Source organism: Octopus sinensis, linkage group LG9, assembly GCF_006345805.1.
Source record: "Octopus sinensis linkage group LG9, ASM634580v1, whole genome shotgun sequence".
Lineage (NCBI taxonomy): Eukaryota > Metazoa > Mollusca > Cephalopoda > Octopoda > Octopodidae > Octopus > Octopus sinensis.
The window spans coordinates 103,607,991-103,628,797 of record NC_043005.1 but is presented as its reverse complement, the minus strand read 5'-3'; the positions used below and the strand labels follow the sequence as shown (position 1 = coordinate 103,628,797).

The 20,807-nt window shown below is 38.9% G+C and overlaps 1 protein-coding gene and 1 pseudogene across 5 annotated transcripts in view; both read left to right on the top strand.

The window, feature by feature from the left end:
* The window catches only part of LOC115215684 (caspase activity and apoptosis inhibitor 1), a 187,609-nt gene that overhangs the window by 139,313 nt on the left and 27,489 nt on the right, over nucleotides 1-20,807 (top strand). For 4 of the 5 annotated variants that reach the window (XM_036506210.1, XM_036506211.1, XM_036506212.1 and 1 more), the window contains exon 7: nucleotides 16,193-16,256. In XM_036506210.1, the coding sequence (XP_036362103.1) occupies nucleotides 16,193-16,256 (64 nt within the window). Of the gene's footprint in view, nucleotides 1-16,192; nucleotides 16,257-18,505; nucleotides 18,617-20,807 lie in introns of those variants that run through there. The other variant, XM_036506213.1, reaches the window with a different exon arrangement.
* LOC115216004 lies at nucleotides 20,344-20,462 on the top strand (annotated as a pseudogene).

The following is a 20,807-nucleotide window of genomic DNA, read 5'->3' as shown; positions in this document are numbered from 1 at the left end:
ATGATTTGGTTTATGTCTATCATTGTTTGAATTGCATAATAGTGGTTTTTTTTCTCTAATTTATATATTATATATATATATTGTTAAATTTGATTTAATACTAAATTGAATTTTTCACTGTAAGTTTGGAGTTATACTCCCTAATATTATATATATATATATATATATATATAGTGATGCATATTTGCCATTTGAATATGGCTAACCCCTAAGGGTGGATGCTACTGTAGTTTGTAGCCCCAGGAAGATATCTCCTCCAGCTGGCTATAGACACACTATCTATATATGATGTATACATATTCATATATATATATCTATATATGATGTATATATCTATATATGATGTATACATATTCATATATATATATATATATATATATATATATATATATATACATCATATATGCATATACGGAATTTCATTAAGCTGAAAAATACTTCACAAAATGTTATTCAGAGTTTCATGTAAACACTCGTCAGACAGTTTTGAGAAATTTACGTATGTTTGAAGGCTCATGGGTTAGTGAGTTCAATTCCTGGCGATGCATTGTGTTCTTGAGTAAGATACTTTATTTCCCGTTGCTCCAGTCCACTCAGCTGGCAAAGGTGAGCAGTACCTGTAATTAAAAGAGCCAGCCTTGTCACACTCTGTTTCATGCAGAATCTCCCTGAGAACTATGTTAAGGGTGCACATATCTTTGGGGTTCTCAGCCACGTGCACGTTAATTTCACAAGCAGGCGGTTCTGCTGATCGGATCAACAGGGACCTTTGTTATCATAACTGATGGAGTGCCAGTATATGGGTATGTAAACGGGTATATATGTGTGTGTGTGTGTCTCAGTGTCTATGTTGTGTGTAATTTAAAGCTTCTCTTTATGTTTGGAGGAATAATACCAAGTAGAAATCCCTCGTTTCTCTACTGCCTCGTCATCACTTATTTTGATGTTGACTTTTACCAATTTGTGGAGGTAGGTTTTCTATGATTGGATTATTTTCATGCTGTTAACACTCATCTATTGCCAAATAAGGTAATATTTCTTCAGTCCTTCAAACAGAGGATGTGACACACAGAGTACAGGTGATGTGTTGTGTCCTTGAATAAGATGCTTTATTTCACACATACATAACAGAGGATGTGACACACGTAACACATGCACAAGGCAGTATTTCACTATTTCAGAAAAATGTACTGAGCATGCTTTTGCCAAGAGGAGACAACTGTAATCCACGTAATGGTGAAATGTATTGTGTGTGTGAGTGAGAGAGAGAGAGACAGAGAGTGAGTAAGAGAGTTGAAGCTTTCGTTTCCCCGTCTACCTATGGGGAATTCAGCTAAACAGTAATTCAGAATCTGAAATATGAGGGGAGAAACTTTTTCATCTTGACTCTGTGGGAAACACTTTTTTTCTTTTTGTTATAAACCTACTTCTTTACTACCCACAAGGGGCTAAACACAGAGAGGACAAACAAGGACAGACACACGGATTAAGTCGATTATATCGACCCCAGTGCGTAACTGGCACTTATTTAATCGACCCTGAAAGGATGAAAGGCAAAGTCGACCTCGGTGGAATTTGAACTCAGAACGTAACGGCAGACGAAATACCTATTTCTTTACTACCCACAAGGGGCTAAACACAGAGAGGACAAACAAGGACAGACAAACGGATTAAGTCGATTATATCGACTCCAGTGTGTAACTGGTACTTAATTTATCAACCATGAAAGGCAATGTCGACCTTGGTGGAATTTGAACTTAGAACGTAGGGGCAGACGAAATACCACTAAGCATTTTGCCCGGCATGCTAATGATTCTGCCATCAACATCATGAGCTTGGTAGATCAAGCAATTTGCCAAGTATACCAGAATAGGGCATGATATCTATACCAGAGTATGCAACCAAAGCCATGTTGCATATATGGATTCAGTTTCTATCTGTTTACCATAAATATGAAAGATTTCTTAAATCTTTCATAATTAAATCTGATCAAGATGGCAAGATGGCAGAATACTTAGCACATTAGGGATAACGCTTATTGGCATTTTGTCCGTCTTAATATTCTGAGTTCCAACTCCACTATAGTTGGCTTTCATTTTTTTGGGTGTTGATAAAATAAGTATCAGTGAAGTACTGGGGTTGATGTGATTGACCAGCACTTTCCCACCAATTCTGAGCCCTTGTGCTTATCGTAGAAAAATATTTAAACCCAGTCTGTTATTTGCATCCATTTATGTATCTTAAGCATGCATTGCAAACTTGTAGAATATGCTGTTGTTTTACATCTTGTAATGAGTACTTTCTTTTATGACAATGAAAAACCTGTATATATATATATATATATATATATATATAATGGGAAGGTTTACGAAAATAAACAAAAGACGAAGGTAGGTGGGGTACAAACAAACAATTGTATTAGTATGGCGCTCAGGAATAGAAATAGAACAAGTCTTTTATATTTCGAGCCTACGCTCTTCGACAGAAAGATACACAGAAAAAAACAAGGAGAGAAACAAGGAGAGAAAAAATGATATATATATATATCAGTAGTACTCAGGCAGTTTGGGCTTTGCCCAAGTATAAATTTAGTAAAGTGAAAGTGCTTAGTAAAGGCGCAGGAGTGGCTGTGTGGTAAGTAGCTTGCTTACCAACCACATGGTTCTGGGTTCAGTCCCACTGCGTGGCATCTTGGGCAAGTGTCTTCTGCTATAGCCTCAGGCTGACCTTGTGACCTTGTGAGTGGACTTGGTTGATGGAAACTGTTTATATATGTATGTATGTGTGCGTGTTTGTGTGTCTGTGTTTATCCCCCCAACATTGCTTGACAACCGATGCTGGTGTGTTTACGTCTCCGTTACTTAGCGGTTCGGCAAAAGAGACTGATAGAATAAGTACTAGACTTACAACGAATAAGTCCTGGGGTCAATTTGATCGAGTAAAGGCAGTGCTCCAGCATGGCCACAGTCAGTCAAATGACTGAAACAATCGACCCCGGGACCTACTCTTTGTAAGCCCAGTACTTATTGTATCGTCTCTTTTGTCGAACCGCTAGGTGACGGGGACATAAACACACCAGCATCGGTTGTCAAGCAATGCTTAGGGGGACAAACACAGACACACAAACATATACACACACACTACATATATCATACATATATATAATATATATATATATATATATACATATATACGACAGTCTTCTTTCAGTTTCCGTCTACCAAATCCACTCACAAGGCATTGGTCGGCCTGGGGCTATAGCAGAAGACACTTGCCCAAGATGCCACGCAGTGGGACTGAACCCGGCACCATGTGGTTGGTAAGCCACTCCTGCGCCTATTTGAAAAGTTTTCTCCGTTTTTTTTAAAATTTAATTGCAAAGCCTTCAATAATATTGTTAAAATTAAATTTACATAAAACTTCTGCTTCTATCCTTAATAGAGATAAGGGCACCCCAAATATTATTTCAGCAAGTTTACTGTGATTTCTTTTGTGCCGTAGACCATTTTCGTTTCTGTGATGCCCCCTCCTTCCCTTGATGCCCTAAGCGCATGCTTAGTTTGCTTAATGGTTAATCCAGCACTGCCTCTCACTCATTCCCTCTCTCTAACCTTGGTGTAAGGATCTCAGTTTTGTTGTGTTGGGTGGGTCTTCTTGTGTACACCAATGCAGCCTACCCTCCACACACACACACACTTCATCTTCTGTCCACACTCACTTCAACTCACCTCATATTTTGAGGGTCTACCCTTACACCTCCCCAGTTTTATTCTCACCACTCTCACTGTTCCTTTTATAATTGGAATAGCTGTATAGCTCCCTCCCTCACAGTAAGAGACATTTCTGTTCTGGCCCTTTTTGATCACTTTAATCCCTCATCCAGTAGCATATAACCTCTTCAATCTCTACTGTAACCCCACTGATTTGAAGGGAACTCAATCTTGTGGGCAGCATGGTGACTTCATCAACGATGGTACCATGGAAAACTGTGAAGTGGTTAGTATTAGGAAGGGCATCTAGCAGTAGAAACCACGCCAAAGCTGACTCTGGAGCAGGATGCAGGCTTTGGACCTGTTGGAACTAGTCAAACTGTCCAACTCATGCTAACATGGAATATGGGCATTGAATCATGATGATGGTGATGATGATAAGATATATTATATAATACAAGCACACACTCATACACACACACACACCCACACACACCACATATGTGATGTCTATGTTGCCAGTTTTGTATATTGAACTAAATCAATGGCACAAACTGAAAGCTTTCTGTCTGTACTGTAACATTTGGAGTTTATCACAAAGTATATATATGTATGCATATATGTATATGTATGTATATATGTATGTATGTATGTATGTATGTGCGTATGTATGTATGTACGTATGTATGTATAGCTTATCTATTCACATATAATTTAACACAGCTAGCATTATACATTATATAATATACTGTCTCACAGGTGGTAATGTATATGTGTGTATGTCTGTGCTTGCTGTGAGAGTAGTATGTGTGTACAAGTTAATATGCATTAACTTATAACTCACAGTACACACACACACACGAGCACAACTCTTCCTTACATACAGTATAGAATGGCCAAGTCTGTGAAGTGCATCCTGCTGTAAAGTTTATGCTCTGTAATTCTATCCGAAGTTGCTCTGCTGATCTTGGGAGCTCTTTGTCTCCTTCCCATAATTTCTAGTTTCCAATATTACATCTCGCCAGTGAAATATATCTTTGTCATTGTCTTATATTTTACATCAATAGCCATAGAGAAATGATTTTGCCAAATTTGGACAGAATTTTTCTTTTTGTTTTATTTTTATTTTGCTTTGCTTTGTTCTTTTTCAACAGTAGGATGATTCTTTCTATAGTTAACCACTCAACCGTTAAGTTAAAAGTAGCAGCATTCCATTCTGCTTGGTTGACCGAAAGCAAGCAGAAAGTAATGTAACTTTCCCAGAGGACTCTATTCCCTACGCCTCACTTCACCGAGCTGTCCAGAATAGATATTAGATCTTCTGGGAGTCTTATCTGCTGCAGACTGCTGTCCTATCCAGGAGGAACACACACACTCTATCTGTCTATCAACCTATCTATCTATCTATCTATCTATCTATCTATCTATCTATCTATCTATCTATCTATCTATCTATATATACATATATATATCTACCTATCTATCAACCTAACTACCTACCTACCTATCTATCTATCTATCTACCTATCTACCTATCTAACTATCTATCTATCTATTTATCTATCTATCTATCTATCTATCTATCTATCTATCTATCTATCTATCTATCTATCTATCTATCTATCTATCTAATTATCAGCCTACCTATCTATCTATAGGGTTACTTACTTGCAAATAAATGTGTTAACATGTGACATTATTGACTAAGGTTACTGTGGTCTTTTCTGTAGGCTTTTCTTTCCACGGATAAACATTATCTGCTTCCCACTTTACACTTTACATTATGACATTTCTGTGATACACGATCCGTATTGATCGTTTTTTTTTTCCCCCCTTTTTACGATCCCTTTTGATCGGAAATCTACCCCACTTCTTTTTTTTTTCTCCCTAAAAAGAAAAGCTCTACTCTGTAATCTGTCCCGTCTGGGTGCAGCCTTGTGTGGCTAATAAAGAAACATATCTATCTATCTATCAACCTATCTATTTATCTATCTATCTATCTCTTACTCTCTCACTCTCACCCTCTCTCTCTCTCTCACTCTCTCTCTCTATGTCACTATCTCTTTCTCTCTCCCTCTCTCACTCTGTCTGTCTGTCTTTGTCATTCTCTCTCCTCCTCTCTCTCTCTCTCTCTCTCTAACTACCCCCTCTCTGTCTCTCACATAAAAATCAAGACTCAAGCTCCAACTTCTTAAAAGCTACCTTTTGTAACTCCTTAGAAATTTATTGGGGCTTTAATCAAAGAAATGCTAATTAAGCGTGTCATGTTCTATACTTCATTTGGATGACCCCCAACTCAAATTCTCAGCATTTGCCTACCAACACTTGACCATTATCCATCCCACCCCACATTTTGTGCATTTCTGTCACTTCTTGTGGTACCCTTTGATAGCTCTATAATTGTGTCTGTGCTTCTCTCACAACTTGACCCTTTAGCATTTAAACCAACCATGTCATACCCAAATACTCTACCCGTTTTATGTTCTAACCAACCAGATCTGACCTCTCACACCTAACCTACAGTGTCATTCTAAAAAATAAACCATCCTATCTTTGAAATCTCAAAGCTAAAAGATAACACATGAATAATCTTTATATATAAAAGTGAGGTTGTGTGAGTGTCTGTCTCCTACAATTTAGATTCCTAACTACTCCCACATTTTGCGGTGCAGTTTAACCAAAAGCGGGTATCTTATAGTCGTGATTCATATCGATCCCTTCTGGGTATTAGCGCGCGTCTACGATGAGTCTACAATTTTAAAAAATACTTACCATCATTTTTTCCCATTTTTAATGTATTTTTTTTACTATTATATAAGGGAAGTAACTCTCTAAAAATGCTTATATAGTTATTTTCCTTACAAACCCGAGCAAAGCCGGGCGGTACTGCTAGTTCAAAATAATAGATTTGACAGAGGAATCAGAATGCTAACTCACACAACACTGCCAGACATCTTTCACTGATGCCCGGATGCCAACCATCTCTATTTGATTACTTGATTTGCTAAACATTGAAGCCAAATCACCATCAAATCGTATCTTAATACGCTTTGAAAATATGATTGTATCATCTTAGAGAGCTAATATATCAAAGAGAATAATATTGATGTTATGGACATTGCTGGCATGTCTATTGACATGTCTGTATGTCCACTTGATTGGAGCTAATCTGGGTCTTAACTACAGTAGCAGCCATCTCTCTCTCTCTCTCTCTCTCTCTCTCTGACTGACTCCTACCACATTCCACCTCCTTTGTCAGCTTCTCACACCAGCCGCTGTCCTTACCTCTTCATCCACTACCACTGGTCATTACCTTACCATTCCCTTTGAAAAGACCTGTGTTTGAAAGATCGATCAGAATTACTTAACCCAGAAACCTTTTTTGCATTATAAGGCAGCAAGCTGGCAGAATCGTTAGCATGCCAGGCAAAATGCTTAGCAGCATTTAGTCTGTCTTTACGTTCTGAGTTCAAATTCCAATCAGGTCGACTTTACCTTTCATCCTGGGAATCATTGTAATCGACTTAGTTTCTCCCCTGAAATTTGCTGGCCTTGTACTAAAATTTGAAACCTATTTCTTTACTACCTACAAGGGGCTAAACACAGAGGGGACAGACAAACGGATTAAGTCGATTATATCAATCCCAGTGCGTAACTGGTACTTATTTAATCGACCCCGAAAGGATGAAAGGCAAAGTCGACCTAGGCAGAATTTGAACTCAGAATGTAGCGGCAGATGAAATACCGCTAAGCATTTCGCCCGGTGTGCTAACGTTTCTGCCAGCTTGCCGCCTTCTAAAATTTGAAACCATTATATGAAAGTGTGTGTGTGTGTGTGTGTGTGCATATGCATGTGCATTCAGGAGTGTTTGCTTCTGCATCTGCTTGAGCAATGATGTTGATATCTTGACATCTCCTGTGACAATATGTCCTGTAGTTTGATGATTTCAACATGTGTGAAACCAGTGGAATGAAAAGTAGCTTGCTTGAAAAATAATGAAGGGTTGGTGGCAGGAAGGGCATCCAGCCATATAATTAATACTGCCTTAATAAATCTCCTCCAACATATACTGGCATGAAAAAAAAATTGAAGGTAAAAATGACGATGATGGTATGTATGTATGTATGTATGTATGTATATGTGTATATATATATGTATATACATGGTCTGATCAATAAGTATCTGGACTGTTTCCATAGTAATGAAGCTACAACATGCAGAGTAAAGCCATGTAGCACAAAATGACCTTGAACTCTGCTGTGCATGTGCACTAAGTATTAACATTCTTGCTCGCTTCTGCTCTTTACAGCAGTTCTTGGAAGGAAGGTGTGTAGCATGTGATCGTTGCATTGACCATAACAAAGAAGGTGAAATAGAGAATCTGCATCAAATTTTGCCAAGAGCTTTGTGATACCTGCTCAGAGGCCTACAAAAAGTTTTCATCGTTTTTGGACACAGTCAATCTAGAAGATCTTGTGCAACTGAAACCTGAGTGTCTTTTTGGCACAAAATTAGCAGACACACGTCTCATATCCAAATCTTCAATGATAATGGACTGAACTGAACTGTAACTAATCTGCACAGCCTCTGACAACTCACGGATGGTGATTCGACAATTTCCCCTCACAGCTGCACATACATATGCAATGTTTTTCTTAGCTCTGCTGGTTGTGAGTTTCCCAGAATGTTTGTCAATATTGACATTTTTTGGCCATCTTGGAAATATCTGAACTACTCATACACTTGTGTGCACTCCACTCCATACTCTTTCTGAAACTTTGTGTAGGCTTCTGAACAGGTATCACCATGACAACTTTTCTCTGTTATGGTAAATGCAACGATCACGTGCTACACACCTCCCTTCCAAGCATTGCTGTAAACAGCAGAAGTGAGCTAGAATGTTATAATTTAGTACGCATGCAGAGCAGAGTTCAAGGTCAATTTTTATGAAGTTGCTTCTCTCTGCATGCTTTAACTTTGTTACTATGGCAACAGTCCAGATACTTATTCATCAGACCTCGTATATGTGTGTCTGTGTGTGCGTGTCTCAGATATCATCATCATTTAATTTCCATGTTCCATACTGGCATAGTCAGGATGATATGTGAAGACTGTGTTGGGTTCCAATGTTCTGCTTTGGCATGGTTTCCTCAGCTGAATGCTCTTCCTAATACCAACCACTTTACAGAGAATTCTGAGTGCTTATTTTCATTCATTGACTCTAGTGAGGCCACGAATTAACTTGCAAGATACGGCCCTTTAGCCCAGCGAGTTTTCTTGGTTGAGTTGCTCGAGTATTTTGGAGGAACATACAAGAAGGTTGATTTAAAGGATGATTGGGACTAAAAAAACAAGGCTGCACAGGTAAGTTTGTGAAAGCGTGAAAGCAGACTGACAATTGGCTAATGATGAATTCACCTGTGAATGTTGAACAAAACTGTTGGTGACGTGGTCAACATGCATGCACACACACACACACACATACACGTGTGTGTGTGTATAGAACTTCTTGTCTTCATATCTGCTCACTGGTTGTAAACAAATCCACCAATAATAGAAAAATGGTGTCATTTGCCTGCAGTCTTCTGAGAAAATTACGACCAACTACTGAGCTGGTCATGTTTGAAGAACTAGGGGAAATATTATGTTGCTAAGAAGCTGGAGGGTATTGGCGACTGGAAGGGCATTTCACCATAGAATGTAGAATGTCTGGGTCACCAAGTCCTGTCTGACCCATGCAAGCATGGAAAAGTTGATGTTAAAACTATGATGATGATAATATATACACACACACATACATACATACATACATGCATACATATATATATATATATATATATATATATATATATATATATATATAAGTGTATATATATATGTGTATATACATATAGTATATATATATATTATATATATATATATATATGTGCATATATATATATATATGTGCATATATATATATATATATGTGCATATATATATATATATGCATATATATATATATATATATATATATATATATATATATATGCATATATATATATATATATATATATATATATATACTTATATATATGTATATATGTATATGCATAGATACTGGAATGGATCTCATGAAATTCTAATAGTTATCACTCTTTATCTCCTCTCCCCCACCTTCCCACTGCGTTTCATGACTCTGTACATCTTTTGACAGCCATCCCCTCCTCTCCCCCTTCACCGTTTCTGCATTGATGTCACTTTGTATTCCATTGATGCATGACTATGATATATTCAACATGCCTTTTAGTGCACTTGCAATCCCTATAATGCACATTGCTGTCAGTACTGGTTCACTTCCTCACACCATGATGGTAATCATCATCATCATCATCATACCATTCATGTTATTGTGACTTTTCACTATATGTGGATATTGTTACCAATTATCATCATCATCGTCATCGTCATCATTTGTTGCCTTCAGCGTTATGTTCAATATTGCTGCCAGCATCCACATCCTCTTCCTCCTCTTCCTCATCACCTTTATCGTCATTTCCACCACAACTAATAACAGCTTCTTTATTTTACTGTCAGTGCTATGAAGCTCTCCTCCTCCTCCTCCTCCTTCTGCTCCATCATCATCACTATCACCTGCTGCGTTGTAATCAGCATGGTTGACAATGCCAGCTACACCACCGTTTCCATATACAATCGCTTTCATTGCCACTGCCACGAGTACCATTGTTAGCATTACAATCACTAACATCTTCGAAATCATCATCGACAAAGTCATCTTCATCACCACCACCACCACCACCTTCATCATCACCATTATCATCATCATCATCTGTGTCACTTCTTTCATGATCTAACAAATATATTCCGCAATGATGTTGCCAACCAAAAATGTCTTCTCTTTAATTTATGTTATTGTTCTGTTGTGGTTTTTTACTGTATTTTTCACCTGTCACTCATTGTGATTTTAAAATCCCTTTTTTCTTGCAATGGTGTGATTAGTGCTTGTGTTGCGTTGTCTCCAGAGGAACAGGATTAAAGGATTGTTCAAATTTTACACCCCTCCCTCTTGACCCTTCTACCATCCTACATTTTTTTTGTCCTTATTTTCAATTTTGCCCATAGTATCAACATCACTAACAAATTTTGTGCAATGTTTTGCATTGTGCATTTCACATTTTGAAGTACCCTGCCCAAAAGTGTTTAGAAAGCATATGAAGCAAAGGAAGCTGTGGATAGCTGAAGAGGTAGCAAAAGCATCACTATACTTCAGAATCTGCTGTGTTTTAGAGCACTGCAATATGTTGCAATTAGTATTATGCCAGCGCCACCTTGACTGGCTTCCGTGCTGGTGGCACGTAAAAAGCACCAACCGGTTGTGGCCGTTGCTAGCCTCACCTGGCACCTGTGCCGGTGGCACTTAAAAAACACCCACTACACTCGCGGAGTGGTTGGTGTTAGGAAGGGCATCCAGCTGTAGAAACACTGTCAGATCAGACTGGAGCCTGGTGCAACCTTCTGGCTTCCCAGACCCTGGTTGAACCGTCCAACCCATGCTAGCATGGAAAACGGATCTTAAACAATGATAATGATATATATATATATATATATATATGTATGTATGTATGTATGTATGTATGTATATATATATATATATATATATATATATGTGTGTGTGTGTGTGTGTATATATATATATGGGAAATGTCATACCAATGTCAGTACCATGAGCAGATGATTGAATAAAGCTTCGAGGAGCTAAGAGATCCCTTTCTCCAGCATAGAGCCAGTTAGAGGCCATAGCTCTAGCACCACCCCATCGTCTTTCATTTTCGTTTGTTGAAGACTGTCTCTCGTTCATTTTTCAGTAATTCTATGTCTGTGTTTGATGTGATTCTCTCATATCTCAGTTTCCTCGTCTTGCACTTTATTTGTGCTCTTAATTAATTTTCATTTCAGTTACCTTCATCTTTTATTTCTCATCTTTTACACGTTTTTAATCATTAGACTGTAGCCATGTTGGAACACCCCCCCTTTGAAGGGTTTTACTTCAACAAATCGATCCCAGTATTTATTTCATTTACAGGGATGTAAACAAACCAACACCACAAAAACATGCACACACACAGCTACTACACATTCTATATTTTCTTTCCTTGTTTCTTTCTGTGTATCTTTCTGTGGAAGAGCATAGGCTCGAAATGCTGAAGACTTTTTCACTTCCCGAGCGTTATACTGATACATCTGTTTGTTGTCTACACCACCTATCTCCGTCTTTTGTCTTTTTGTGAATTCTCCCCCTATATATGTGTACTAGCAGTATCGCCCGGCGTTGCTCGGGTTTGTAAGGGAAATAACTATAAAGCATTTTTAGAGAGTTATAGCCAAAAAATGGAAAAAAAATGATGGTAAATTTTTTTTTAGTTAAAAAGGTCGAGTTGCGTCCCCTAGACAGTCTGTGGTTTGTGTTTCTGATTCTCGACCCCATGTCGAATTTATCGATTTTTTTCAGAACTGGGGAACTTTTCAAAATTTTCGCTGCGTTAGTTTTGAATTATGACATTGGGCTATGTGTGTGTCAAGTTTCATCAGAATTGGTTGAAAGCCGTGGTCAGGGTGAGGGTACAACCTAACAGACAGACAGAAACACACACAGACAAACTTCCGTTTATATATAGATATATATATATATATTATATATATATATATATATATATATATCGGTGGCACGTAAAATGCGCCATCCAAATGTGGCTGATGTCAGCGCCACCTTGACTGGCTTCCGTGCCGGTGGCACATAAAAAGCACCAACCGATCGTGGCCGTTGCAAGCCTCACCTGTGCCAGTGGCACGTAAAAACCACCCACTACACTCACGGAGTGGTTGGCGTTAGGAAGGGCATCCAGCTGTAGAAACTCTGCCAGATCCGACTGGAGACTGGTGCAGCCTCCTGGCTTCCCAGACCCTGGTCAAACCGCCAAACCCATGCAAGCATGGAAAATGGATGTTAAATAATGATGATGATGATATATATGTATGTGTGTGTATATATATCTATATAGATAGATTGATAGATAGATAGATGCATACCTACATACATACATACAAACAAACAAACAACAGGCTTCTTTCAGTTTGTCTACTAAATCCACTCCCAAGGCTATAGTTGGAGACACTTGCCCAAGGTGCCATGCAGCTGGACTGAACCTGGAACCATGTGGTTTGGAAGAAAACTTCTTGTTGCATGCTTGTGCCCATGTGTAACTTTCTAATCCAAATCTGACCCGAGTTTCTCTGGCAAGTCCATGTAATGTGCAGTGTTTCTCATTGTTTATTATCTGGTTTGTACAACTTGATATCATCCACATACAAAGAAAATGCTTGAATACTTTACCATAGCATTTATATCGAAGTCTAGTCCTATTCAACATGTTTGGCGGTGTCAGATTGAAACAGAAAAAAATAATAATAAATAAAGAGTGGAAGTCTCTTTGAAATATTCTTTTTCTAATGGAGATGGGTTTACATTTTATAATCTTCTCTTTTGCAGAATTTCGTGTATTCTCCTATTGCAGGTGCACCCTCATTCATGACAAGTATTTCTTGATTCTGTTTGTGAGAAATTTTGTTACAAACCATCTGGTACTCATTCCATTATTTCTTTGTAAACCTAGTACTTATTCTATCGATCTCTTTTGCCAAACCGCTAAGTTACGAGGACGTAAACACACCAGCATCGGTTGTCAAGCGATGTTGGGGGGACAAACACAGACACACAAACACACACACATACATATATATATATATATATACCATGGGCTTCTTTCAGTTTCCGTCTACCAAATCCACTCACAAGGCTTTGGTCGGCCTGAGGCTATAGTAGAAGACACTTGCCTAAGGTGCCACAAAGTGTGACTGAACCCGGAACCATGTGGTTGGTAAGCAAGCTACTTACCACACAGCCACACCTGATGGAATTTATGTATTCGTTACTTTTGGACTTTTAGGTGGTTTCCCCACCATCACTTAGTTGTTTCTGGCTCATTAAACTTCTCTGTTTTGCATATGTGGCCTGACCAGATATATGTACCAGAACTTTGGAATTTTACCATGGCCTAGTACCTCCAATTTTTATTTATTTATTTTTTTTTATCCCATTTTTCCAGTAATTTCATTACTTCTGTTGATATAGCTTTCAACAGCTGTTCAGATACTGGGTTTGTTGCAATGACCAGTCCTTTCTTTGGTAATGCTTTTGCTGCTGCTCATCCCATACTGTTTTTGAAAATTCTTCTATTTCTCTTGTTCTTGGCACAGCATTGACTCCTGTATTTTTACCAAATTCTTATTGAAATCATTTTGGATTGGGAAAGAAAAACTGTTTTATTCAAAGACTTGTTGGTGTCTCTTACTGATAGATTCTTTACCTATTATTGTTATTATTATTATTATTAATATTTTGCTGTATGGCAAAGAATATGCAGCATCCTCTCTAGTTATTAAAGAATGTATGTTTCTCTCTCAGATTCATTAAAGAGGAATATCAAAGGGTGTGCTGAAAGTGTAGCTGCTTGAATAAGAACAGCCTGGGCAAAGTTCAAAGAGCTCTTACCTCTGCTGATGACAAAAGGCCTCTCGCTCAGAGTAAAAGGTAGACTGTATGACGCATGTGTACAAACAGCTATGCTACATGGCAGTGAAACATGGGCTGTGACTGCTGAGGACATGCGTAAGCTCACAAGGAATGAAGCCAGTATGATCCGATGGATGTGTAATGTCAGTGTGCATACTCGACAGAGTGTAAGTACCTTGAGAGAAAAGCTGGACCTAAGAAGCATCAGATGTGGTGTGCAAGAGAGACGACTGCACTGGTATGGTCATGTGGTGAGAATGGATGAGGATAGCTGTGTGAAAAAGTGCCACACCCTAGCGGTTGAGAGAACCTGTGGAAGAGGTAGACCCAGGAAGACCTGGGATGAAGTGGTGAAGCACGACCTTTGAACATTAGGCCTCACTAAGGAAATGACTAGTGACCGAGACCTTTGGAAATATGCTGTGCTTGAGAAGACCCGGCAAGCCAAATGAGACCATAACCTGTGACCTATGCCAGGGGCGTAACCAGCCCACTTATGCATACCTTTTCCTTCTTTGGACACTAAACTCTGCTTGTGAAGACCTGTTGAGGCAAGTGAAATCAAAAATCAAATTCGATGACTGGCATCTATGCTAGCGGGGTGCAAAGAGTACCATCCAATCATGATCGTTGCCTGAGCAGCTAGCTGGCTTCCGTGCCAGTGGCACATAAAAGGCACCATTCGAGCATGATCATTACCAGCATCGCCTTACTGGCACTTGTGCCAGTGGCTCGTGTAAAAACATTCGAGTGAGGTTATTACCTGACTGGCCCCCGTGCCGGTTGCACGTAAAAGCACCCACTACTCACTCGGAGTGGTTGGCGTTAGGAAGGGCATCCAGCTGTAGAAACTCTGCCATATCAAGATTGGAGCCTGGTGCAGCCATCTGGTTCGCCAGCCCTCAGTCAAATTGTCCAACCCATGCTAGCATGGAAAACGGACGTTAAACGATGATGATGATGATGATGATGAAGCAAACATCATGGTAACATATAAACAGAAAAACCATCTCTCAATCATTAATGAAACCAATAACGAACAGGTACAACTGCAAGAAAGTTAGGAAAAGCAAATGTGACAGAAATATACCATAACAATATACATGTACACATCTGTGTGCATGAGGTATAACTAAGACTGGAGGCGCAATGGCCCAGTGGTTAGGGCAGCGGACTCGCGGTCATAGGATCGCGGTTTCGATTCCTAGACCGGGCATTGTGAGTGTTTATTGAGCGAAAACACCTAAAAGCTCCACGAGGCTCCGGCAGGGGATGGTGGTGATCCCTGCTATACTCTTTCACCACAACTTTCTCTCACTCTTACTTCCTGTTTCTGTTGTACCTGTATTTCAAAGGGCCGGCCTTATCACTCTCTGTGTCTCGCTGAATATCCCCGAGAACTATGTTAAAGGTGCACGTGTCTGTGGAGTGCTCAGCCACTTACACGTTAATTTCACGAGCAGGCTGTTCCGTTGATTCAGATCAACCGGAACCCTCGTCGTCGTAACTGATGGAGTGCTTCCATCCATACCTAAGACTAAAAATATTGACTAAAAATAAGTGATTGCCTCCTTTACACTGTATGCATTAAAATTTACCAAACTTCCCTAAACAATGTACTTTGTATATAATGGAACTGGTACCATTCTCTGATGGCTGTTGTAGATTTTACTCACATGGCATATATGAAACTGACAGTAACAGATTATATATATATATCTAAAGAATGAGAAATATTGGAGAAAGAGAGAGAATGAGTGAAGAATGGGGAAAGAAACCTTAACCGTGTGCTACAGAATGAAGCCCTCTACAGTTTGATAGGACACTTACCTTATATTATCTATGTTTCAGAGTATTAGCTGATGTTAGCAAGACAAGCAGTGTTGTATGTAAACCAACAGCTGAGGTAGAACTGGTAAGTTGCAGACACTGTACATTGTTAAAAGTCAATGAGAGAATGAGAGAAGTCCTCCTCCTTTTCCTCCTTCCTCCCCTCTTTTTACATCTGTGTATCCAATGTTAGGATTTTTTTTTATTGGCAGTAGTCATATTATTGTTGTGGAGCTTGACAAATGCCAATGCTGCCTCCTGACTGGCACCATTCAAGCATGACTGATGCCAGTGACATGTAAAAAAAAAAAATTCGAATGTGGTCAATGCCAGTGCCACCTGACTGGCTCCTGTGCTGGTGGCATGTAAAAAGCATCATTCGAGCATGGTCAGTACCAGTGCCACCTGACTGGTTCCCATGTCGGTGGCACAGAAAAAGCACCCACTACACTCTTCGAGTGGTTGGTGTTAGGAAGGCTGTCTATCTGCGGAAACCTTCCCAAATCAGATTGTTACCTAGTGCAGCCTCCTGGCTTGGCAGTCCTCAGTCAAACTTCCAACCCATGCCAGCATGGAAAACGGATGCTAAACGATGATGCTGATATTGATGTTGTATGTTAGTCACACACTCCACTTTCTCCACCAAATCAACTCTTTATGTAGCAGACTTATAATCTTAAATGTTCCAACCAAGATCACTCTCATCTATTTTTTTTTCTGAGGCACAGTACACCTAGGACTACATTTTTCCATGTGTTGTTTCAATTTTAAAGATGATAGGATGTAACTGGAGTGAGATATTCCTGCAAGTTGTGCCATCACACAAAGAATTCTTTGCTACCTTTTGAAGAGAATACAGCAGACGGGTTTCCTAAAGCTGTACCCTTCTAATTAGTAAACAGGTTCGTTAGTGCCTTAACTTCAGTAATTTCATGAGATCTAGTGCCTTCAGCATTATATGGTTATATGGGTGGTCTGGTGTTTACTTAAAGTATGTGCCTGCCTTTTTATGTTTGTACCCCAGTTGAACCGTCCAACCCATGCCAGCATAGAAAGCGGACGCTAAATGATGATGATGTTGATGATGTATGTGTACTAATGCTTCATTGTGTCTGTCCGTAGTGTCTGTGCAAATATCTTGGGTCATACATATCATCATCTGAAAAAGATTTTCCAACTAGAAAGGGTATGGCCTGGTCAGCCTGTAATGACATGCATAAGATCTGGTCATCAAATCTAAGTAGAGACTTCAAACTTAAAATCTTCAAAGCCACAGTCGAACCAATTCTAGTATATGGCTCAGAAACCTGGTCGTTATCTAAGAAGCTTGAGATGCAGTTGGATGGAACTTACACTCGCCTCAAAGTCTCTCGTGGAAGCGTCATCCAACCGAAGTACAAATATATGGGAAATTACCACCTGTATCATCTCTTGTGAAAGGTAGAAGAGTCCAGTTTGCTGGACATTGTTGTAGAGCTGAAAACGAGGTAATTTCTACTCTTCTCCTCTGGAAGCCATCTACTTGCGATACCAGAGGGTGCACACTCTCCTACCCTGATATAATCTCCAGGGATACAGGCATCCAGCAACGGGACCTCCGTTATGCTATGATGGACCTTGAAGTCTGGCGTAACATAGTAAATTCCATTGTCTCGAATACGGTCGAACAATGATGATGATGAGTGTCTATGCATGCAGATTTGAAACCATGCCTACAAAAGTGGGTTTAAAAATCAGTGAATTAAAAGCAGGGTTTTTGTTACTGATTTTATCCCTCAGTCATATAAACCGTCTCAGCACAGTTTCCAACAGTCAAAATAATTTTTGCTATTTTGAATGTGATATTGCCAACAGCAGAAATGCCTTTTGACAAAAGTGCCAATTAGCCTCAATAACAGCCTATAATCTTTATATTATTTGGAAATTATCACTCTGTGGTTGAATTAAAATACCAGTTTCAAAGCTTGCTTTGGAACAATTCTATTATGCACAGTAATGAGACCTGGCTTGGACAATAATTTCAAAACCGAGCTAAGGAGATACATGCTGAACACTGTTTTCTTTTACAGGTAGTAATTTATTTTCCATAATAATCAAGAATTAATTGCAAGGATCATCCACAGGTTTTCTCATGTAATAGAATTTTATGTTCCATCCATCTTTTCTGCCCACTTTTCCAAGGAAAGTCATCATTCGATAGTGTCCTCAGCTATCTCCATTGAGGCCTATCTGAAGCAATCGTCATTAGACTTTCCAGCTGGATTCCCTTGCATGACCAACTGAGACTATGGATATTATCCAATCATAATCATCTCATTCTTGGTTTGTCCCTAGATCTCCTGCCACTTGGCTCAGCTCAGCTTGAGCAATCCATCTTGTAATTCTTTCCGGCAACAATCTAATCACATGTCCACAGTACTGGAGCTGTGATCTCTCAGTGTAAAGAAGTAGCTGATTGACCTAGAGAAACTCCCTCATCTCTGAACTATGGACCCTGTCATGTAAAATTACTCCAGAGACCCTTCAGAAGAACCCCATTCTAATGTGCTATTTGTGTAATAATGAAATTAAACCTGGAGTGTGTGTGAGAGAGAAAGAGAGAGAGAGAGAGAGAGAGAGAGGAGGGAGAGATAATATTGCAAACGATGACTGAAATAAACATGGAATGATAAAAATCGTACAAATGAAAGCTCATTAAAAACTATCTTTTACCGAATATTTAAATTTGTGAACTTAGTAAACATTTCTTTCAGTAATTTATCGTAGTTGTTTGCAAATAGCAAATTAAAACTTGAAATGAAAACATTAAAATAGAGAGTGAGATATTTCGCAAATGGAAACAGAAAATTTCGCCATTGCTACATCAATACCAGAAGTTAACATTGAGAAATCTTTTTAAAGAAGTGAATCCTATATATAAAGCAATATTATTTATTTTTAATAAAAAGAATAAGCTGAAGACCCTGTTATGTTTCCAAGGTCAAATTATTCATGCATCCCAAGTATGGAAGCAATTTGCGTAGCTGTTTTCACATGAAAAGTGAATACACACACACATATGACCCTATTGGTCATCTTCACTTCTTTCAGCCATTTCAATTAATACTTATTAATTTAATTACAAATTTGTACATTAAATGTGCATTTATGTGACATGAGCAAGTTGACAGGTCCAAATATAATATCGCAAGGTACATCATTTGTTTTTTCTCTGATGAAATTATGCTCATGTCACATTAATGCAAATTTAATGTACAAATTTGTAATTAAATTATTGAGTATTAATTGAAATGGCTGAAAGAAGCGAAGATGACCAATTTGTTAATAATAAATAATTTTCTTTTAACTCGATATAAACTGTATGCTTGATATGTTGTTGTTGTTTATTCCTTCTTGAGCCACACCTGGCTCATAAGGGCCGATTTGCCAGTTTCCTTGGCGTATAGGTTCCCCACCTGGACAGGACACCGGTCTGTCACAGGTGAGCTGCAAGATGCAGGAGGAAAGAGTGAGAGAAAGTTGTGGCAAAAGAGTCAGCAGAAGTTCACTATTACCTTCTGCCAGAGCCGTGTGGAGCTTAGGTGTTTCACTCATAAGCACACACATCGCCCGGTCTGAGATTCGAACCCACGATCCCACAATTGCATGTCCGCTGCTCTAACCACTAGGCCATGTGCCTCCACTTGCTTAATACATACCCATTGTTTTAAGGGAATTTCATTCCCCAACAATACTAGGTATTGAACCAGTATTTTCTTGGATGCAAGCATCCCTTCAAGAGGTTAACAAGACACATACATACACACGTGCTTTTCCTGGACTTTTTTTTCCTATTCTGGACCTTTCCTTTCTCCTCTTTCTGACAAGGAGCTATGCTTGAAATGCAAACAACCCACTCTTTCCCACACCTTCACTGAGTGTCAAGCTAATAAATTACTTCCTTTTATTGTTTTGTTATTTGTTCTTTTTAATGTTTGGTTTGACTATAGGTGTGTGTGTGTTTACTCAGCAGTTCAACAAATGCGACCAATAGAATAAGTGTGAGGCTTTCAAAAGAATTAAGTACTGGGGTTGATTTGTTTGATTAAAATTCTTCGTAGTAGTGTTCCAGCATGGCCACAGTCTATTGACTGAAACAAGTAAAAAATAAAAGACGATATATCTATTTATGTAAATGTAACCTTATCACATTGAAAGCACCGGGTCTTGTCCGATCACCGAAGTTAAGCAACATCGAGCCTAGTTAGTACTTAGATGGGTGACCGCTGGGGAAACCTAGGTGCTGTAAGCCTTCCCTTTTGTTTTCAGCGGTGGTGCCCCAGCATGGCCGCGGCCTTTGGGCTAAAACATTTTTAAGGATTTAAGGATATATGAATGCAGGTATATTTATTTATCTACATGCCTCCCCATTTTTTCTGAACTCTCTTGCATACGGTATATATCCCATCTGGTTTCTGTTTGTTCATTTTTTTTTATACTCTTACTATCACTCTCCTTCTTTTGCTCATTGATTCTCTCTTTTTTCGTTTCTTTTTTTTTCTACTTTTTTTCCTTTTTGGTGTAGGACCCATATCTGAGAATGTTTAGATACTTTCTCTCTTCGCTAAAGTATTAAGAGGCCTCCTTGTGCCAAAAA